The 23,474-nt window shown below is 45.4% G+C and overlaps 1 protein-coding gene across 1 annotated transcript in view; it reads right to left on the bottom strand.

Moving 5' to 3' along the window:
• Positions 1-23,474, bottom strand: part of WWC2 (WW and C2 domain containing 2) — a 214,134-nt gene that overhangs the window by 87,182 nt on the left and 103,478 nt on the right. Inside the window, exons 10-11 of the mRNA XM_063920687.1 lie at positions 9,029-9,221; positions 2,166-2,324 (exon numbers count right to left, since the gene is read on the bottom strand). Of these exons, the coding sequence (XP_063776757.1) occupies positions 2,166-2,324; positions 9,029-9,221 (352 nt within the window). The remainder of the gene's footprint in view (positions 1-2,165; positions 2,325-9,028; positions 9,222-23,474) is intronic.

Genomic DNA, 23,474 nt, shown 5'->3' with positions numbered 1-23,474 from the left:
CGGGCTTGGATCATAGTCGGGATGACCTTGTCAGGAATCTCTCTCCTGGCTAGAATCAGCTGTTCAACTTCCATGCTGTTAAACATAGCCGTGGTAAGTCCTGATAGACGAACGAGCCCTGTTCCAGAAGATCCTCTCGAAGATCCTCTCAAACCGTTTAGGGATTTGAAATTTCTTATCAGGATTAACCCATGGTTCTTCAAACAGGGTATTTAGTTCCTTTGACACAGGAAAAGTGGCTGAGGATTTCTTCTTTATATTAAAATAAGATTCATCACTCTCCTCTGACACCTTATCAGGGATAATCAGAACTTCTCTGATAGACTCTATTCCCTGCGACAGAGTTACCTCCCCCACCTCTGAGTCCACCTCACCCTCCTCATGAGAGTCAGACTGCAGTATATGGGCCAAAGTACGTTTTTCTGGACAAATGGCAGGGGACTGAGACGCTGGTTTAGGGACTGAGTCTCTTTTCATAAACTCAGTCATAGATTGTCTTAAGTATTGCATCTCTTTCTCATTCCGGGATAACTTAGTAGAAATTGTGGAAATCATTCCCCTAATGGAGTCCAGCTATGCTGGTTCTGCCCCACTAGCCCGGGAAGGGATACTAAACTAAGTACACACTAGTGAACCCCCTGGAGAAGAGGAACACTGTGCCTTACGTGAAAAACACTCTTTGCCTGACATACTGTAGCAGAGACAGCATACACACACAGGAAAAGGTTAAATGCACAATAAACCCACAAAGAGCCCTTCCAGGGAGACACAGAGAGAGTATGGAACAAGCATACTGCGCCCTTATCGCTAATGCCAAGCTTAGCCGGGTCGCACACTAAGTACCTAGATTAGGGACTTAGTACACTAATAATCGCTCACCCCCTGCTACGACCCCCTGGTACAGCTGAGGTAATCTAAAGTCTCTCCAGAGGAGCTGCGCACGTCCCTGTCTGTCAGCGTCTGTGTCAGCTGCAGAGGTAAACTGGCAGTGGTGAGCTGCTGGATCCACTCATAGTGAAGTCCCACCCCTTCAATGGTGCACGGTCTTCCCGCTCTTCTTTATACTGTCTGTATGTGTCTTATATGCATAAAATGAAGACAGACTCCTTTCATGGCTTTGTTGCCAGTCTGGTTAATGTGTCCGCTGTACAGCGTCTGTGTCCGTACACAGGCGGGAGACGAAGACCACCCCGTTTAGAAGCCGTGCGTCTCCGTACCCTCATACCGCCATAATGGGCAGTGACCCGCTAACCGGGACGCCGGCTTAGTACTCCAGCACTCTTCATTCTTCTGGCTCTGTTAGGGGTGGCGGCGTGCTGCGGGAATGTACGGTCGCCGTGGTAGGGCTTGTGAATAGTTCTCGCAGGAGCTAGTGTCCTGTCAGCGGGGAACGGGACCATTAACCCTGAGAGAGGTTGGGCCATTCCCCCCCTAAGTCCCATGAAGCAGGCAGGCTGGTGCCATCCAGTCCTGCCTGAAAACAACAAATGTAGAAAATAAATGCAGAAAACTCTTCAGGAGCTTCCAGAGACGTGACCGGCTCCTCCGGGCACATTTTCTAAATGGAGTCTGGTAGGAGGGGAATAGAGGGAGGAGCCAGCGCACACTATCAAATTCTTAAAGTGCCCATGGCTCCTAGTGGACCAGTCTATACCCCATGGTACTAAATGATTCCCAGTATCAACTAGGACGTAAGAGAAATAGCGGTTTTTACTTTTTTGCAGATGTGCGATGTTAGAGGAGACACAGTACACATGTGCCTCGATACAGCTGCGAAGTTGGCATTTGAATATTTTTCTGAATGAGGCCTTAGCATGCAGTCTTCTCTGCTTTTCCCCAAAGCTTCATTGGAAAACACAACATTGGAAACCACTACATCATTTGTAGAGTGAAGATCTGAAGTGAATAACCAGCAATTATCAATGAATCATGAATAAAAAAAGAGGAAGCTGAAATAACTATGATCACTACAACAGTAGCCTTGGATATGCACAACAAAAGCACTGGCTCCACCACACGTTACAGGAAAGAAGATGGCAGCTGCTAATAAATGCAGAATAACCTACTGTACATCCATGTGATAATTTGAATATTTATGTGAAGACAAATCTTAAAAATACAAGGTACATTTACACTTTCCAAACACACTGATAATAAAGGCTTACCAGATCCAAAGCTGCAGGACGTGGCTTGCTTGTGTCTAATACTGACTTTTCTGGGAGCTCCTTTGAATGAGCGATGGGTCTGCAGGGCATCAAGGTATGCCACCGAGTATAGACTTCGTTGGTAAATAACACGTCAGCCAGGTTGATCTGAATTCCGGCCTGCACAATTCAGGAAATAAATAAAAACACATTTACATTCCTTTACCTTTTCTTTCTTAAGTGATATGCCCATGCAAAAAAAATATATATATATATCTTTCAGATTATTTCAAGAACACCGTCCTGAGAATCTTTATAATACAATCCTCTGGGTCAGCACTCTGATCAGGGCGAAAGGAATACTTTGGTTTCATTCCCTTCATAAAGAGATATGCTGCGATCAATCAGTATCTGGTTTACAGGAGTGATTCTTGCCTCGGAACTGGAGGAAGAGCATGTGGAAATGAAGATGGGCAGGAGCACTGGCGGACAGCAGCCTTACAGAGCAATGCTTTCCAGAGAACCTTTCTATAACAGGTGCTGCCCTTCTGATGTAAAAGGTGAACAGCACGGGCCCGTGGAAATGTTCGTTATACCATCGATGCCCAAATGATGACACATCTGATTGTTTAGTAAAAAATACTTCTCCCTGTCTGTAGAGAATAAGCATACCTGAGTGAAAACCTATAACTATACTCTGTTGATTTATAATTCAGCTCAAAACAAAACTTTTAGTTTTAATGATCCTACAAAAGAATAATAAGAATTTACTTACCGATAATTCTATTTCTCGGAGTCCGTAGTGGATGCTGGGGTTCCTGAAAGGACCATGGGGGAATAGCGGCTCCGCAGGAGACAGGGCACAAAAAAGTAAAGCTTTTACCAGATCAGGTGGTGTGCACTGGCTCCTCCCCCTATGACCCTCCTCCAGACTCCAGTTAGGTACTGTGCCCGGACGAGCGTACACAATAAGGGAGGCAATTTGAATCCCGGGTAAGACTCATACCAGCCACACCAATCACACCGTACAACTTGTGATCTAAACCCAGTTAACAGTATGATAACAGAAAGAGCCTCTTAAAGATGGCTCCTTAACAATATAACCCGAATTTGTTAACAATAACTATGTACAGTATTGCAGATAATCCGCACTTGGGATGGGCGCCCAGCATCCACTACGGACTCCGAGAAATAGAATTATCGGTAAGTAAATTCTTATTTTCTCTATCGTCCTAAGTGGATGCTGGGGTTCCTGAAAGGACCATGGGGATTATACCAAAGCTCCCAAACGGGCGGGAGAGTGCGGATGACTCTGCAGCACCGAATGAGAGAATTCCAAGTCCTCTTTTGCCAGGGTATCAAATTTGTAGAATTTTACAAACGTGTTTTCCCCCGACCACGTAGCTGCTCGGCAGAATTGTAATGCCGAGACCCCTCGGGCAGCCGCCCAAGATGAGCCCACCTTCCTTGTGGAATGGGCCTTAACAGATTTAGGCTGTGGCAGGCCTGCCACAGAATGAGCAAGTTGAATTGTGTTACAAATCCAACGAGCAATCGTCTGCTTAGAAGCAGGGGCACCCAACTTGTTGTGTGCATATAGTATCAACAGCGAGTCAGATTTTCTGACTTCAGCCGTCCTTGAAATGTATATTTTTAAGGCTCTGACAACGTCCAACAACTTGGAGTCCTCCAAGTCGCCAGTGGCCGCAGGCACCACAATAGGTTGGTTCAGGTGAAACGCTGATACCACCTTAGGGAGAAAATGCGGACGAGTCCTCAGTTCTGCCCTATCCGAATGGAAGATTAGATAAGGGCTTTTATAAGATAAAGCCGCCAATTCAGATACTTTCCTGGCGGAAGCCAGGGCCAGTAACATAGTCACTTTCCATGTGAGATATTTAAAATCCACCTTTTTCAATGGTTCAAACCAATGGGATTTGAGGAAATCTAAAACTACATTTAGATCCCACGGTGCCACCGGAGGCACCACAGGAGGCTGTATATGCAGTACTCCTTTAACAAAAGTCTGTACCTCAGGAACTGAGGCCAATTCTTTTTGGAAGAATATTGACAGGGCCGAAATTTGAACCTTAATAGATCTCAATTTGAGACCCATAGACAATCCTGATTGTAGGAAATGTAGGAAACGACCCAGTTGAAATTCCTCCGTCGGAACACTCCGATCCTCGCACCACGCGACATATTTTCGCCAAATGCGGTGATAATGTTTCGCGGTGACTTCCTTCCTTGCCTTAATCAAGGTAGGAATGACTTCTTCTGGAATGCCTTTCCCTTTTAGGATCTGGCGTTCAACCGCCATGCCGTCAAACGCAGCCGCGGTAAGTCTTGAAAGAGACAGGGACCCTGTTGTAGCAGGTCCCTTCTCAGAAGTAGAGGGCACGGGTCGTCCGTGACCAACTCTTGAAGTTCCGGGTACCAAGTCCTTCTTGGCCAATCCGGAGCCACTAGTATTGTTCTTACTCCTCTTCACCGTATAATCTTCAATACCTTTGGTATGAGAGGCAGAGGAGGAAACACATATACTGATTTGTACACCCAAGGTGTTACCAGTGCGTCCACAGCTATTGCCTGTGGATCTCTTGACCTGGCGCAATACTTGTCCAGTTTCTTGTTGAGGCGAGACGCCATCATGTCTACCATTGGTCTTTCCCAACAGTTTATTAGCATGTGGAAGACTTCTGGATGAAGACCCCCCTCTCCCGGGTGAATATCGTGTCTGCTGAGGAAGTCTGCTTCCCAGTTGTCCACGCCCGGGAAGAACACTGCTGACAGTGCTATTACGTGATTCTCCGCCCAGCGAAGAATCTTGGCAGCTTCTGCCATTGCACTCCTGCTTCTTGTGCCGCCCTGTCTGTTTACATGGGCGACCGCCGTGATGTTGTCCGACTGAATCAACACCGGTTTTCCTTGCAGGAGTGGTTCCGCCTGGCTTAGAGCATTTTAGATTGCTCTTAGTACCAGAATGTTTATGTGAAGAGACTTTTCCAGGTTCGTCCATACCCCCTGGAAGTTTCTTCCTTGTGTGACTGCTCCCCAACCTCTCAGGCTGGCGTCCGTGGTCACCAGGATCAAATCCTGTATGCCGAATCTGCGGCCCTCCAATAGATGAGCCTTTTGCAACCACCACAGAAGATATACCCTTGTCCTTGGCGACAGGGTTATTCGCAGGTGCATCTGAGGATGCGACCCTGACCATTTGTCCAACAGATCCCTTTGGAAAATTGTTGCATGGAATCTGCCGAATGGAATTGCTTCGTAAAAAGCCACCATTTTTCCCAGGACTCTTGTGCATTGATGTACAGACACCTTTCCTGGTTTTAGGAGGTTCCTGACAGGTCGGATAACTCCTTGGCTTTTTTCTCGGGAAGAAAAACCTTTTTCTGAACAGTGTCCAGAATCATCCCTAGGAACAGCAGACGTATCGTCGGAAAACAGCTGCGATTCTTGGAATATTTAGAATCCAGTCGTGCCGTCGAAGAACTACTTTAGATAGTGCTCTTCCGACCTCCAACTGTTCTCTGGAACTTGCCCTTTTTAGGTCGTGCAAGTAAGGGATAATTTAGATGCCTTTTTTCTTTGAAGAAACATCTTTTCGGCCATTACCTTGGTAAAAAGGCCCGGGGTGCCGTGGATAATTCAAACGGCATCGTCTGAAACTGATATTGACAGTTCTGTACCACGAACCAGAGGTACCCTTGATGAGAAGGACAAAATTTGGACATGGAGGTAATCCTTGATGTCCAGGGACACCATATAGTCCCCTTTTTTCCGGTTCGCTATCACTGCTCTGAGTGACTTTATCTCGATTTGAACCTTTTATGTAAGTGTTCAAAACATATTAGATTTAGACTATGTGTCACCAAGCCGTCTGGCTTCAGTACCACAATATAGTGTGGAAAAATAATACCCTTTTCCTTGTCGTAGGAGGGGTACTTTGATTATCACCTGCTGGATATACAGCTTGTGAATTGTTTCCAATGCTGCCTCCCTGTCGGAGGGAGCCGTTGGTAAAGCAGACTTCAGGAACCTGCGAGGAGAAGATGTCTCGACTCTCCAATCTTTACCCCTGGGATAATACTCGTACGATCTAGGGGTCAACTTGCGAGTGATCCCACTGCGCCCTGAGACTCTTGAGACTACCCCCCCACCTTGAGTCCGCTTGCACGGCCCCAGCGTCATGCTGAGGACTTGGCAGACGCGGTGGAGGGCTTCTTTCCCTGGGAAAGGGCTGCCTGCTGCAGTCTACTTCCCTTACCTCTATGTCTGGGCAGATATGACTGGCCTTTTGCCTGCATGCCCTCATGGGAAAGGAAAGATTGAGGCTGAAAAGACGGTGTCTTTTTTAGCTGAGATGTAACTTGGGGTAAAAAAGGTTGGATTTCCCAGCTGTTGCTGTGGTCCCCAGGTCCGATGGACCGACCCCCAAATAACTCCTTCCCTTTATACAGCAATACTTCCATCTGCCGTATGGGATCTGTATCACCTGACCACTGTCGTGTCCCTGACATCTTCTGGGAGATATGGACAACGCACTTATCTTGATGCCAGAGAGCAAATATTCCTCTGTGCATCTCACATACATATATATAGAATGCATCCTATTAAATGCTCTACATGAATAAAATATTTTCAGTCAGGGAAACCGACCAAGCCAACCCAGCACTGCATCTCCAGGCTGATGGCGATCGCTGGTCGCAGTATAACCACCGTATGTGTGTATATACTTTTTAGGATATTTTTCCAGCTTCCTATCAGCTGGCTCCTTGAGGGCGGCCGTATCTGGAGACGGTAACGCCACTTGATAAGCGTGTGAGCGCCTTATCACCCTAAGGGGTGTTTCCCAACGTACCCTAATTTCTGGCGGGAAAGGGTATAACGCCAATATTTGCTATCGGGGTAACCCTACGCATCATCACACACTTCATTTTATTTTATCTGATTCAGGAAAAACTACAGGTAGTTTTTTCACTCCCACATAATACCCTTTCTTGTGGTACTTGTAGTATCAGAAACACGTAACACCTCCTTCATTGCCCTTAACGTGTGGCCCTAATGAGAAATACGTTTGTTTATTCACCGTCGACACTGTATTCAGTGTCCGTGTCTGTGTCTGTGTCGACCGACTGAGGTAAATGGGCGTTTTTAAAACCCCTGACGGTGTTTCTGAGACGCCTGGACCGGTCCTAATAGATTGTCGGCCGTCTCATGTCGTCAACCGACCTTGCAGCGTGTTGACATTCTCACGTAATTCTCTAAATAAGCCATCCATTCCGGTGTCGACTCCCTAGAGAGTGACATCACCATTACAGGCAATTTCTCCGCCTCCTCACCAACATCGTCCTCATACATGTCGACACACACGTACCGACACACAGCACACACACCGGGAATGCTCTGACAGAGGACAGGACCCACTAGCCCTTTGGGGAGACAGAGGGAGAGTCTGCCAGCACACACCAAAAACGCTATAATTATATAGGGACAACCTTATATAAGTGTTTCTCCCTTATAGCATCTTTTATATATATACAATATCGCCAAAATCAGTGCCCCCCCTCTCTGTTTTAACCCTGTATCTGTAGTGCAGTGCAGGGGAGAGCCTGGGAGCCTTCTCTCCAGCTTTTCTGTGAGAGAAAATGGCGCTGTGTGCTGAGGAGATAGGCCCCGCCCCTTTTACGGCGGGCTCGTCTCCCGCTATTTTTGAAGTTAGGCAGGGGTTAAATATCTCCATATAGCCTCTGTGGGCTATATGTGAGGTATTTTTTGCCTCTAATAAGGTTTTTATTTGCCTCTCAGAGCGCCCCCCCCAGCGCTCTGCACCCTCAGTGACTGTTGTGTGAAGTGTGCTGAGAGGAAAATGGCGCACAGCTGCAGTGCTGTGCGCTACCTTTATGAAGACTCAGGAGTCTTCAGCCGCCGATTTTGGACCTCTTCTCTCTTCAGCGTCTGCAAGGGGGCCGGCGGCGCGGCTCCGGTGACCATCCAGGCTGTACCTGTGATCGTCCCTCTGGAGCTAGTGTCCAGTAGCCAAGCAGCAAATCCACTCTGCACGCAGGTGAGTTCACTACTTCTCCCCTAAGTCCCTCGTTGCAGTGATCCTGTTGCCAGCAGGACTCACTGTAAAGTAAAAAACCTAAGCTAAACTTTCTCTAAGCAGCTCTTTAGGAGAGCCACCTAGATTGCACCCTTCTCGTTCGGGCACAAAATCTAACTGGAGTCTGGAGGAGGGTCATAGGGGGAGGAGCCAGTGCACACCACCTGATCTGGTAAAAGCTTTACTTTTTTGTGCCCTGTCTCCTGCGGAGCCGCTATTCCCCCATGGTCCTTTCAGGAACCCCAGCATCCACTTAGGACGATAGAGAAAGTAAATTATAACCTCATATTGGTTATACTGAAAGCCTACATGTATATTGTGCTATAAAATAGTGCTTTTCAGAAAGTGGAATATGAAATATTATTATATCTTAATAGAACACATATTTGTGAAAAGTTAATGTACAACTCATGAGATTGCACTGAAAATACCTACCCCCCAGAATGTCCTGAAACACTCGCACTAAGCATACAAGCTCAGCACTCAGTTTCTAATCATTTCTATGAGTAACAATTATGGACCCTCCTGGTAACTGTTGATTGCACTGTATACTGAGATACCGTTTAGGGAATGCTGCCGTGCGTTAAATGATAATTAATAAGGTTTCTTTCCCCGCACCTGTAATACTTACTCTTATGCAGTCGCTCGCTGACAATGTCTGAAAGCTACACAGATACACAAACAGAAATCCAGTTCATGAGTAATACATTTCAAGGACTCGCTGTGACAGAGTGAAAACACAAGGAGAGCGGAGATATTCGTCATTTACCAAGCATTCCTCTCGATGGGTCCTCGCAGCTGAGCACACATCCAGCCGCAGAGTCTTCTGCTGCAGACCACTATGTGAGATGGACACTCTGAAGAGCTCATTAAATAATATAGTCTCTGTAGCAGGGTATACTTTGGTCCGAAACAGACAGCTGTGGTCATTTGAAGATGGAAGAATGGCAACCCGGATATACCTGCATGTAAAAGTATAATCACTAAATTATATGTGGGCTAAGTGACCTTTAGAGCACAGTTACACACTTGTGTCCTAAGCTGTTCCACTTCCACATAGCTGGAATTGAATTCTAATGCAACTTGATACTAAAGAATCTAGATCTATTTTGACTTAATGTATAAGCAACACTACAAGTCATACTACATTGTTGATTAATCATTGTAATAATAATTCTCCATTGTTGAGATAACACAAAAAAATGGTGTAGTAGTAATTCATTCAACTGAAGATACTTTATACAACTTTTACACCAAAAAGCCAGGTCTAACCCAGGTTTCAGGACACGGTACCAACCCGAGTCAGACCCTGTTTACACTTCAAATTGGACCCGGGTTATTCCCAGGTGTGCCCCATTTACACTGAACCAAGGGTCTGCGCTGCATGTCACTCACTTAAGGCGGACCTCTGCATACACAGCCAATTAACAGCATTTAAGCATAACCTTGGTCGAGCCATTTACACTGCACAGATATACTCCTTTAACACCAAAATCCCAAGTCTGACCCAGGATTTGGAACGCGGTTCCAAGCCGGGTCAGACCCGGGACTCCCCCCTTTTACACCGCAGTGCCGATCTGGGATATTCCTGAATTTGCACAGTTTACACTGCACCCGGGAGCAGTGTCTTGTGGGCTGGCGCTTAGAGATGACGTCATCTCCAAGCGCCGGGAAACTTTGCAGATCGGTACTCCGGAGCTTCGCGCTGGGGGCAAGCCCAGCAATCTGAAAGCTGCTGTGCTGCCCCCAGCTTCCGTCGCTTCCGGGCACCAGACATGGCGCTGCTGTCTGCATAGACAGCATGTGCCATGTCCCCAGCCGCTGCATGGCAACTAGCACATCGTCGCTGTCTGGATAGACAGTGTGCGCCAAGACCCCCAGCCTCCTGACCGCCCGAAGGACACTGCAGTTCGGGAGGTCTGCTATGCTGTAAATGGGTGCTGGGTCAGATGACCTGGCTTACCCATTTACTCCGCCTCCTACCCCGGGCCTTACCCGTGTATAATCCTGCTTGCAAGTCGGGTTGGATTCCCGGAAAATGAACCCGGGGTTTTGGAGAAGGACCCTTTTACACCGCCTGCTGTCCTGGGATTTTGCGTGCTCCTGTGCAAAATCCCAGGATATTTCAGGCGGTGTAAAAGGGGTATAACCTGGTCCAACCCTGGAAGCTACCAGGGAAGGATTCCCTGGTCACTTGACCTGGGTTATTTTTCAAGGACCCTTTTGCACCAAGCTGTGACCTGGGCAGACTCGGCAATAACCTAGGTTATTGTGGCAGCGTAGTGTCATTTAAGGAATTCTGCATCTTCCACACTGAAACGCAAGTATAATTAAAAGGAGATTTATGATAGACTTACCATAATTCAATCTCTTTCTGCAAGGCATACTGGGTTCTACAGGGAATACATCGGGGTGCAGAGTTGGATCTTGAACCAGAGGCACCAACAAGCTAAAGCTTTGACTGTTCCCAGGATGCATTGCATGGCCTCCTCTATAACCCCACCTCCGGACACTGGAGCTCAGTTTCGTTAACCAGTCCAATGCAGTAGCAGGTAAAAGAGAAGGCAGATGTTAGTCACATAAAACCACATTCTCACGACAGGAGAAGGGACTAGCGATTAATGCCATACAAACCCAAAGAAGCTAAGTGCATCAGGGTGGGCGCCCTGTGGAACCCAGTGTACCTCGCAGAAAGAGATTTAACTATGGTAAGTCTACCATAAATCTCCTTTTCTGCAGCGGGGTACACTGTGTTCCACAGGGAATACATAGTGGATGTCCTAAAGCAGTTCCTCATGGGAGGGGACGCACCGTAGCGGGCACAAGAACCCAGCGCACAAAGGAAACATCCTGGGAGGCATAAAACCTAATGAACGTGTTCACTGAGGACCACGTAGCCGACTTGCACAATTGTTCAGCGGACGCGCCTCGGCGGGCCGCCCAAGAAGGTCCAACTGACCGAGTAGAATGGGCTTTGATAGCAGCAGGAGCTGGAAGGCCAGCCTGTGCATATGCTTGTGCAATCACCATTCTAATCCATCTGGCCAAGGTTTGCTTATTCGCAGGCCAACCACATTTGTGAAGACCAAAAAGTAAAAAAAAAGTATCGGACCTCCAAAGAGAGGCAGTCCTCTCCACATAAATACGGAGAGCCCGTACCACATCCAAAGACTGCTCTTTGGAGGACAAACCAGAAGAGATAAAAGCCGTAACCACAATCTCTTGGTTAAGGTGAAAAGATGACACCACCTTAGGCAAATAACCAGGGCGAGTTCGGAAAACTGCCCGGTCACGGTGAAAAATCAGAAAGGGCGGATGACAGGACAAAGCTCCTAAGTCCGACACCCTCCTATCAGAGGCAATAGCCAACAGAAACACGACCTTAAGCGTAAGATATTTAAGGTCCACAGACTCAAGAGGTTCAAATGGAGACTCTTGTAGGTCATTCAAGACAACAGATCCCATAGAGCCATAGGAGGGGCATAGGGAGGCTGAATCCGTAAAAAGCCTTGAGCGAAAGTATGAATGTCAGGAATAGACACAATTTTTCTCTGAAACCGCACTGACAAGGCAGAAATATGAACCTTGAGGGAGGCCAAACAAAGGCCTAAGTCTAGGCCTTGTTGTAGAAAAGCCAAAAGTCTGGAAGTTCTGAAATTGTAAGCATCGTAATTCTTAGCAGCACACCAGGTGAAATAAGAATTCCAGACCCTGTAATAAATCAATGCAGAAGCCGGTTTGCGGGCCTTCAGTATAGTTTGGATAACCGCCTCGGAGAATCCTTTGGCCCTCAGTAGTGAAGCTTCAAGAGCCACGCCGTCAAAGCCAGTCTGGCCAGGTCCGGGTAGATACAAGGGCCCTGAATGAGGAGGTCTGGGTGTTGAGGAAGTAGAAGAGAACGCTTGATCGATGGACCTTGCAGGTCTGAGAACCAATGTAGTCTGGGCCACGCTGGAGCGACTAGTAGTAGTATTCCTCCTTCTTGCTTGAACTTCCGTATTACCCTGGGCAGGAGTGACACTGGAGGGAACACGTATGGCAGCCGAAAGTTCCAAGGAATTGCCAGTGCGTCCACGAACGCTGCTTGAGGATCCCTTGTCCTTGATCCGAAGAACGGAACTTTGTGATTGTGTCGAGACGCCATCAGGTCTACATCTGGTAGGCCCCACTTGTCCACTAGGAGTTGAAAGACTTCCGGATGAAGACTCCACTCTCCGGCATGCACGTCCTGGAGACTGAGGAAATCCACTTCCCAGTTGAGGACTCCGGGAATGAACACTGCTGATATTGCTGGCAGATGGCGTTCCGCCCAACAAAGGATTTTTGACACTTCCACCATTGCCATGAGGCTTTGAGTGCCGTCTTGATGATTTATGTATGCCATCGTGGTGGCGTTGTCGGATTGTACCTGAACAGGCCAGATTCAAAGCATTAAACACTGCACGCAATTCCAGAATGTTTAGCGGGAGGAGAGATTCCTCCTTGGTCCACCAACCCTGGAGAGAGTGTCGCTCTAGCACCGCTCCCCAACCCCGCAGACTGGCGTCCGTAGTTAGCAGGACCCGTTGGGGATCCAGAAGGGTCGGCCCCTGCTCAACCATTGGTCCTGTAGCCACCAGCTCAGTGACAGATAAACCTCCGGAGTCAAGGAGATAATTTGAGATCTTATCCGATGAGGCAGGCCATCCCATTTGGAAAGGATTAACCTCTGCAGAGGGCGGGAATGAAATTAGGCATTCTCTACCATGTCGAAAGCAGACACCATGAGGCCTAGTACTTGCATTGCCGAATGTATCGACACTCTTGGGCGAGACAGGAAGCATCTGATCCTGTCCAGAAGTTTCAGGACTTTCTCCGGAGACAGAAACAGTATTTGTCTGTGTGTGTCTAGCAGTGCCCCCAGGTGCACCATGCTCCGAGCAGGGACCAGCGAGGACTTTTTCCAGTTGATGAGCAACCCCTGGGCTTGTAGGAATTGGACTATCAGTTACAGATGACTGAGGAGAACATATTAAGAGTTTGCCAGGATCAGCAAGTCGTTCAGATATGACAGAATCCTAATTCACTGACGGCGGAGAAGGGTCGTCATCATGGCTATGACCTTGGTGAAGATCCGAGGGTACAACAAGAGAACCAAAAAGTAGATCCAAGGGGCCGTGGCCAATCCAAATGGCAGATCCTGGAATTGATAATGTAGATTGCCAAAAGCAAACCGCAGATATTGTTGATGCGATATGGCAATCGGAATATGCAGGTAAGCATCCTGTATGTACAGGGATACCATATAGTCTGCGGGTTCCATGGCCAGTACAATAGAGCGCAGAGTTTCCATACGGAATTTGGACAGTCTCACAAATTTGTTCAATGATTTGAGGTTGAGTATAGGCCGGAAGGACCCATTGGGTTTCGGAACTAGAAACAGCGTCAAATAGTATCCCCTGCCTCTCTGGGACAGAGTTACCGGCACTACCACTCCTGTGTCCCAGAGGGATTGCACAACCAAGAGCTTGCACTTTCAACGGATCCGAAGGGATAACCATTGAGCAGAACTGGCAAGGGGGATGTCTCTTGAAAGAGACTGCGTACCCGTGAGCGACAACTTCCCGCACCCAGGCGTCCAAAGTGCTCTTTAACCAGGCCTGGGTGAACTGCAGAAGTCGGCCTCCCACCCTAAGATCCCCCAGGGGGAGGACCGCCCCATCATGCAGCAGGCTTGTCTTGTTTGGAAGCAGGCTGATGGGTGGCCCAGGATTGTTTAGGTTTGGGCTTAGTGGTTTTGGAAGTAAGAGCCTGTCTCGGGTACATCTGACCCTTTGCTTTCCCTGGAGGCCGAAAGGAACGAAAAGTGGTACTCTTAGCCTTCGGTGCAGAAGGATTAGTACTTGGGAGAAACGCAGTCTTAGCAGTCGCCAAGTTAGTCACAATCTTTTTCAGATCCTCCCCAAATAGGATGTCTACCTTAAAATGGAGTCTTGGTCCACCTTCCAGGACCTTAACCACAGAAATCGGCAAACCAATATAGACGTAGTAGACGCCTTGGCTGCCATTACACCTGCCTCAGAGGACGCCTCCTGAATATAGTGGGAGGCTGTGGTAATATGAGACAGATATTGTCTGGCAGTGTCAGAAATGTCCTGTGGCAGCTCATCCTCTAATGCCTGAACCCATGCTTCAATTCCATTTGCGGCCCAGGAGGCTGCTATAGTGGGTCTATGTACAGCACTGGTAAGGGAGTAGATAGACTACAGGCAACCCTCCACACGCTTATCTGTCGGTTCCTTCAGTGAGGGGACAGTGGTGACAGGCAGAGTAGATGACACCACTAGACAGGCGACATGAGAGTCCACCAGCGGTGGAGTTTCCCACTTGTTACTCAACTCCGCAGGGATAGGATAACGAGCTAGCGTCTTTTTAGACGGGGAGAATTTCTTTCCTGGAGACGACCAGGATTCCTGATGTATGTCAATGAAATGGTCAGAATGTGGTAAGACTACTTTAGTAACCTTCTGACGTTTGAACTTATCAGGTTTCTTAGACGCAGTAGTGGGATCTACCTCATCATCAATTTGTAGAATCAGCTTAATAGCCTCCAGTAGGGCAGGAACATCATCCTGAGTTGTAGGTTCTCGTCGGAAGAGACTGTATCAGTGTCTGACGGATCAGTATATTCCCCATCCTCATCAGAAGAATTATCTGAAATATTAGTGGATTGTGAGGAGGAAGCAGCTCCCTTAGATGACCCCTTGACCCCAGAGGGGCGTGGGATAGATGTTTGTCTAACCAAAGATTGATTTAATTGATGTATCTGGGTAGACAGAGTGTCTGCCCAGGGCGGATTAACTACAGGGACAATATGTGGCTGCAATGGCACAGGAGGCCCCATAGGGGGCGTAAGACGTGTCACAAGCGAATTCAGAATACTTGAGTACGCTGCCCAAGGTGCTGCGGGCTGACTGGGAAATGTATGGCACCCAGTACCTGAACCATCAGCTAAAACTTCCCCCTCAGGTAAATCCTTGTTGCAAGCACTGCACGATGCAGAAGCGTCTCTGTGGATTTCCCGTCCTGTGTGGCAGACATTATAGGGAATGTTGCCTTAGAGTGTAACAGTACAATATAGCCAGACAAATACAATACCTGCAAATAACTCCACTGTCCTGGTGGAGATAGTGGGGTCCTGCACGGCCACAGTGTCCATACGAGTGCCGCGGTCCGTCTCCTAAGACAGCGACCGGAACGTGATCTCAGCGGATCCCACCTGGGGCACCCTCTTACCTCCTCCAAAATAAGCAGCCACGTGATCCTGGAGAGCGCCAGCGGCATGTGCCTGGAAAGCAGAGCACCTCCGCCGGAAGTACCCGGGAACCCAGCCAGCGGGAGTATGCGGCGCTGCTGGGGAGTTGAAGCCGCAGCACAGTATGTCACTAGGACATAAAAGTGCTGCAGTCCTTGAAGAATCTTCTAATAAAAGCTCTTTTCAGGGCTGCCTAGCGCAGCCCTCCCAGGTAAGTGACCTGCTCTGCAGGCACCAACTTACAAACTGAGCTCCAATGTCCGGAGGCGGGGTTATAGAGGAGGCCATGCAATGCATCCTGGGAACATTCAAAGCTTTAGCCTGTTGGTGCCTCTGGATCAAGATCCAACTCTACACCCCGATGTATTCCCTGTGGAATACAGTGTACACTGCTGCAGAAAGTCTGATAAAGTCACATACATATACTGCTATAGTATTTTTCCATTACAACAGATAAGCTCTCACAAAGCTGGGTTTGTGACAGGACTCTGTGATAAGCTGCCCATATAGGTGACAGGTGTAGTTACAGGACAGGAGTGATGATCCTGGGTCTCTTGTGGGAAATGTCATTTCTGGATGAGGGAGTGAAGGAAGGAGCGGAGATGCTGTCGTTAATGCAGAAAACCAAGCATGGACAACTGTCACATACAGTATCTTTCCTAGTCTCTATCATAGTAGAGAGTATGTTCTAAATTGGTACATAGTCCATACAGACAAATGTAGTCACATCAGTGCCATTTATACAAGTATTCCCACCATTCATGCATTTGTATAATATGGATAGTAGAGATTTTCGAGTGATTCATTAATGGACATTCAAGATGAATAGTACCTAAAGTAACGCAAAGGGGACTTCTTATGGCCACAGAATTGAAAGGAATGAAATAGTCATTAAAAAGCATTAGCAGTAATTGTTAACAAAACATATTACATTCTTGATTCTCTTTAAAAAAAAAATTGTATTAAGGTGTAACAGTGGCTAAGGGAGAGGTATGTGTCTTTCTGCAGCAGTGTGTGTAAGTCAAATCTGGTGATTCAAAATACTGACAGCTTCACACATTCTGAGTAAGCTGCACTCTCCACGTTCACTATAGCAGTAATAACCCTGAATTATAATAGGACACTAGCACCACCTGGGGGTTACGGAGTGAGGTACAGTACCTGATCCTCTGTCAACTGGAAAGTAAGGATACATGCACACTGGTGGCTGGTTCTGAACCAGCTTTGATTTTTTCCCCATTATTTTTAACAGCTGGACAATGATCCGGACACACAGAACTATTATACCCCTTTCAGACATAAGCCTAAAACCATACCTCCCAACATGACCCTCTCCAGGAGGGACACAATGCTCTGCTTCTGGACTTTTCTCTTAATTTAAGAGTGCTGGCACCTGTGTTGAACAGGTTACTGGCTAAGAAAGGTGTTTCAGCACAGGTGATGGCAATCATAAGTATAGAGAAAAGTCCAGAAACAGAGCATTCTGTCCCTCCTGGAGAGGGTCATGTTGGGAGGTATGCCTAAAACCCAGGGTTTTTATGGTGTATGCACGTCGACCCAGGTCCTGCTTATGTCTAAAAGGATCAGACCCGAATCTGTCGCCCACCAATCCACTAGGGTCCCAATCCACTAGGGTACGTGCCCCGGCTTATGTCTGAATGGTGCGACCTGGGTGATGCCAGACTGTGTCCTCAGATGCAGCACTTGGATCCTCACTAATACAATCAGCAGGAGTTTATCTCCTCCTGCAGCATTTGAGCTTAATTAGATGGAATTGCACAGCCACTTCCCTGCTGATTATACTTTTACAAACATGAATCAGGTCATATATACACAGTCACCACATTCTCCCCAACATTTTGCAGAGGGAAGCTAAATTCACCTTGTTTGGATCCAGCTTTCGCTTCTACTCCACAACACCCAAATAAAAATCCTGATTGCCAAATATATAGGAATTTGTATATGCAGCCTGTCATTGTCTACCTGTTATGTCATGTTTTGTTTTGTTAAGTTTGGCTTTAGTTTAAGGTTAGTTTTTTGGTTGGAATAACCCAAATTAAGCCAAAGTATGTTAAAGCAGGGTGCCTGGCAGCTTTTGTGTGCATAATATTTATATATATATATATATATATAGACAGACAGGTAGACAGATAGAAAGACAGATAATATTTCTGTGGTAATATAATATGACCTGCACTTTGTCTACACAGTTTCTATTTTCACATATGAAGATAATATGCGAGTATTCATATTGGTGTACTCTACAAAACGGTTCCCCAAATCAAATCCAAAGTACTCATCTGCAGGGGCATTAAAAGGGAGGTGAGGGGGGTACTAATTACCCAAGCCCAGGCTCCCAGGAATATATAATAAATAATTATATTTCTATCTTAAACTGTATTACTGTACTATGGGGGGGGGTTAATTCAGACTTGATTGTAGCAGCAAATTTGTTAGCAGTTGGGCAAAACCATGTACACTACAGGTATGGCAGATATAACATTTGCAGAGAGTTAGATTTGGGTGTTTTTTTTTGTTTCTGTGCAGAGTAAATACTGGCTGCTTTGTTTTTGCACTACAATTTAGATTTCAGTTTTAACACACCCCACCCAAATCTAACTCTCTCTGCACATGTTATATCTGCCCCCCCTGCAGTGCACATGGTTTTGCCCAACTGCTAACAAATTTGCTGTTACGATCAGGTCTGAATTACCACCTATGGGGGGTAATTCTGAGTTGATCGCAGCAGGAACTTTGTTAGCAGTTGGGCAAAACCATGTGCACTACAGGGGAGGCACATACAGTATAACATGTGCAGAGAGAGTTAGATTTGGGTGGGTTATATTGTTTCTGTGCAGGGTAAATACTGGCTGCTTTATTTTTACACTGCAATTTAGATTGCAGATTGAACACACCCCACCCAAATCTAACTCTCTCTGCACATATTGTATTTGCCCCCCCTGCAGTGCACATGGTCTTGCCCAACTGCTAACAAAGTTCCTGCTGCAATCAACTCAGAATTACCCCCTATGTCTTATGAGGTAAAAGCAGCAACACCCCATCACAGACCAGTATGGCACCTATTTTACAGAGCAATTCTCTTTCAGGTACAAAAAAAAAACAAAAACAGAGAATTGGGTATAAATGTGCATGTGCTTTTCTGTTACTATTACTAATATATGCTTGAAAGTGCTTCCGAGACTTTTTAATCCCAAACAGAAAAGAGAGCATGTAGCTGCAATCAGGAAAGGCAATACTGAGATGAAAGAGATAAATCAGACATCAACCATAACAGCAGTCTCCATTGTATATGCTTTCTACCCTTTCAACTTGGATATCCAGTGCCACACAAAGCACTTAGTACATGAGAGGAATTTTTCCTTCAACTCCGTTCATGAAGGGAACTCTCTTCCTCGTCTCCTGAAGGTTGTTGAAATAGTCAAAGTGAACCTATGTAAAAACAAAGGGTAGAGGACTGCGCTGTCGTGCTATCCTGATCTGTTCAAGCTGCTAGGGAGCAAACAATGAGGATTTCCACTATCCCCACAAAGATACTGATAAACGAAAAAAGAGACGTCTCCCAGCGCTAAAAATAATCAGGTTTGGAGTTGATTATAATTAGTGATATCTATAAATATACTTAAGAATCACTCAAAAAGCACTAAAAACGGCAATATAATTTATAAATGAATTTTTTATTGACCTGGTACAAAATAAAATGGGACCCTAATCATAAGGTCTTCTCTATTCTTAAAATTAAAAGTGATCCTAATACCGGTATACAAGAAAAGTTACAAACAACATAGGAACATAAAAAACATAAAAACATAAAACACACAGTGATGCGCTAGATGGCGGTTTATTCACTGTACAAATTCCTCAGATATGTATAGGTACATAGGGCTGATTTATATACCACAGTCAGTGTTCATATTAGGAGTGCATCCAATAGATGGGACATCAGGGACACGCTAAATAGCGATGAATGTTTGTATTCCTTTAAGTGAAGTGCTGTCACAGTCACTACTCGTATGTGGAATCGATCCAACAGAGATTCTGGTAATTACCAGCCAACCTACATAAAGTCTATAATTGACAAAGACTATGAAGGCGGGGGTCTTCACTTCTGAGTGTGTTCAGGATATATAGCTGCACTTACTTCAAAGTATCCGGAAGTCGATAGAACGAGTGTCTGCCGGCAGACGAGATGGCTCCACGATCAACTAGTTTCGCCTGACTAGCAGGCTTCCTCAGGATGGTCGAGCCGTATCCATACCCGTTCTTTTATCCCTGTCTTGCGTCACCGTTGTCATGGTGACTATCCTTCTCAGAGTGAACGAGCCTCCGTTCACGTGATGTTCCTGATGACGCGTGTTGTTATGGGGACCAGACGTGATGCCGCGTATTGCTCCCTGCATGTCTCCCGCTTGTTGTGGCTTGTAGCCATGGAGACCGGACGTAATGACGCCTGTAACTTAGTCCAGTACTTCCCCATGAAGGCCGGGCACATCCCTCCAGCAGCGTCTCTTGTTACCATGGAGATCTTCTCCTAGCGATGTTCATTTCTTACCCCTCTCATTGTGTGTGGTTAAATAATGGAAAATTCATTATATATACCATATTTATACGTGTCCATAAGTGTTCCTCACGGTAGGTAGATAATGGATCCCATAATTATATAATCCAGGACAGTGTACAACATACAAAAAAGACATGAAACGAAAAGGACATAAAAAGACATAGAAAGACAGTGACTATGGTTTTTAATCTAAGCAATTAATCTCATGTTAAGTGTATATATATATATATACACATACAGGTGTATTCCTTTATAACCCCCTGGTTTCTCATGATATTTACTCCATATAGTTGGGTTTTATTCTTTAAGGAAGGGAAAAAGGTCCCATTCTATATTGAGACCTTTGGGTATCCGTGTTTCTAATTCAAAAATCATTTTGGCCTCTTCTCTCAATAGTGCATTGTCCCAGTTTCCTCCTCTCCATGATTTCTGCACTAATTTGATTCCAATAAATTCTAGACCCATGGGATCACTGTTATGCATCTTTGTAAAATGTTCAGGAATACTGTGGTTGTCTTTATTAGTCCTGATATTATTAAGATGCTCATTGATCCTTAAATGTAGACTACGGTATGTCTTTCCTACATATTGTAGCCCACATGGGCACGTCACCAGGTAGATAACACCTTTCGAGTTGCATGGAATTTTGTCCCTTATGGTGTATTCTTTTCCTGTACTTTTAGATGTGTATTTATCTATACACTTGGTAGTGATCTTTCTGGTTTTTTTACATACAACACAGTTATTGCATCTATAGAACCCGGATTTCTTTTCTTTCAACCAAGTTTCTCCTCCTTTGTTCTCATTCTTATAATAACTCCTAACCAGACTTGTTCTTAGATTGGGTGCTCTTTTATAGATTATTCTTGGTTTCATAGGCAAAATTTCTTTGAGGTCATCATCAGCAGTAAGGATATGCCAGTGTTTGTGAATGCTTTCTTCTAGGAACCTTCGTTGACTGGAGTAACCTGTTAAAAACATCACTTCCTGTTTGTTGTTCATATTCTTGTCTTTGTACTGGAGGAGATCTATTCTGGCTACTTTGTCCACCTCGTCTTTACTCTTTTCTAGGTCGCTCTTAGTATAATGTTTCTCCTCAAATTGTTCCATCAAATCCAATACTTGAATGTCATAGTCTGCCTTCTTGGAGCAATTCCTTCTTAATCTTTTCATCTGGCCTTTCGGGACATTAGATAACCACTTGGGATGGTGGTTGCTCTTAAAATTTAAGAAGCTGTTGCAGTCTACATCTTTTCTATATGTCTTCGTTTCAATCTTGTTTCCTTCAATGAAAATCGTTAGGTCCAAAAAATTGATATTTGTATCATTTATCTCACATGTAAATTCCAAGTTGTAAAGATTGTCGTTGATGTTTCTAATGAACTGTTCCAGACTTTCCCTCGTCCCCCTCCAGATGATGAGCACATCGTCTATATATCTTGCCCATAGGGTAAGATATGGAAGGAACTCATTATTGGTCCATATGTGGTCATTTTCCCACTGAGCCAAGAAGAGGTTTGCATATGAAGGTGCAAAATTTGTGCCCATGGCGGTCCCTTGGATTTGTTTGTAGTAGTTCCCGCCATACCAAAAAAAGTTATGTTCCAGTGTGAATTGAATGCCTTCCATAATGAACTCGATTTGTTCACCCTTCATCTCGGATTCATTGGTGATGATCTTACGGACATTCTCTATTCCTTGATTGTGTCGGATAGAAGTGTATAATGACTTGACATCACACGTGGCTAGTAGGCAATTCTCTTCCCATGTGACTCTACTCAGAATATCCAAAATATGCACTGTGTCTTTAATGTAACTTCGTTGTGTGTTGACCAGTTTTTTCAAGAAAACATCAATATAGCAAGATAGATGCGAGGTTAGGGACTGTACCCCTGCAACATGAGAAACCAGGGGGTTATAAAGGAATACACCTGTATGTGTATATATATATATATACACTTAACATGAGATTAATTGCTTAGATTAAAAACCATAGTCACTGTCTTTCTATGTCTTTTTATGTCCTTTTCGTTTCATGTCTTTTTTTGTATGTTGTACACTGTCCTGGATTATATAATTATGGGATCCATTATCTACCTACCGTGAGGAACACTTATGGACACGTATAAATATGGTATATATAATGAATTTTCCATTATTTAACCACACACAATGAGAGGGGTAAGAAATGAACATCGCTAGGAGAAGATCTCCATGGTAACAAGAGACGCTGCTGGAGGGATGTGCCCGGCCTTCATGGGGAAGTACTGGACTAAGTTACAGGCGTCATTACGTCCGGTCTCCATGGCTACAAGCCACAACAAGCGGGAGACATGCAGGGAGCAATACGCGGCATCACGTCTGGTCCCCATAACAACATCACGTGAACGGAGGCTCGTTCACTCTGAGAAGGATAGTCACCATGACAACGGTGACGCAAGACAGGGATAAAAGAACGGGTATGGATACGGCTCGACCATCCTGAGGAAGCCTGCTAGTCAGGCGAAACTAGTTGATCGTGGAGCCATCTCGTCTGCCGGCAGACACTCGTTCTATCGACTTCCGGATACTTTGAAGTAAGTGCAGCTATATATCCTGAACACACTCAGAAGTGAAGACCCCCGCCTTCATAGTCTTTGTCAATTATAGACTTTATGTAGGTTGGCTGGTAATTACCAGAATCTCTGTTGGATCGATTCCACATACGAGTAGTGACTGTGACAGCACTTCACTTAAAGGAATACAAACATTCATCGCTATTTAGCGTGTCCCTGATGTCCCATCTATTGGATGCACTCCTAATATGAACACTGACTGTGGTATATAAATCAGCCCTATGTACCTATACATATCTGAGGAATTTGTACAGTGAATAAACCGCCATCTAGCGCATCACTGTGTGTTTTATGTTTTTATGTTTTTTATGTTCCTATGTTGTTTGTAACTTTTCTTGTATACCGGTATTAGGATCACTTTTAATTTTAAGAATAGAGAAGACCTTATGATTAGGGTCCCATTTTATTTTGTACCAGGTCAATAAAAAATTCATTTATAAATTATATTGCCGTTTTTAGTGCTTTTTGAGTGATTCTTAAGTATATTTATAGATATCACTAATTATAATCAACTCCAAACCTGATTATTTTTAGCGCTGGGAGACGTCTCAAAGTGAACCTATGCTGCCTTTAGTTACATTGTTCATTGAACGGCCCATATATCAGAATATTAACTTTTTGTGGTCATGGCTGTCTGTAAATCCCTTGACTGATTCTATTGCAATATTTTGTGTGACTGAGTGACAAACACTTATGGGTATATTCAATTAGGGTCGAAAGCTGCCGA

This window comes from Pseudophryne corroboree, chromosome 1 (assembly GCF_028390025.1).
Source record: "Pseudophryne corroboree isolate aPseCor3 chromosome 1, aPseCor3.hap2, whole genome shotgun sequence".
Taxonomy (NCBI): domain Eukaryota; kingdom Metazoa; phylum Chordata; class Amphibia; order Anura; family Myobatrachidae; genus Pseudophryne; species Pseudophryne corroboree.
Note: the sequence above shows the minus strand (reverse complement) of the source record. Positions and strands in the feature narration are given on the sequence as shown.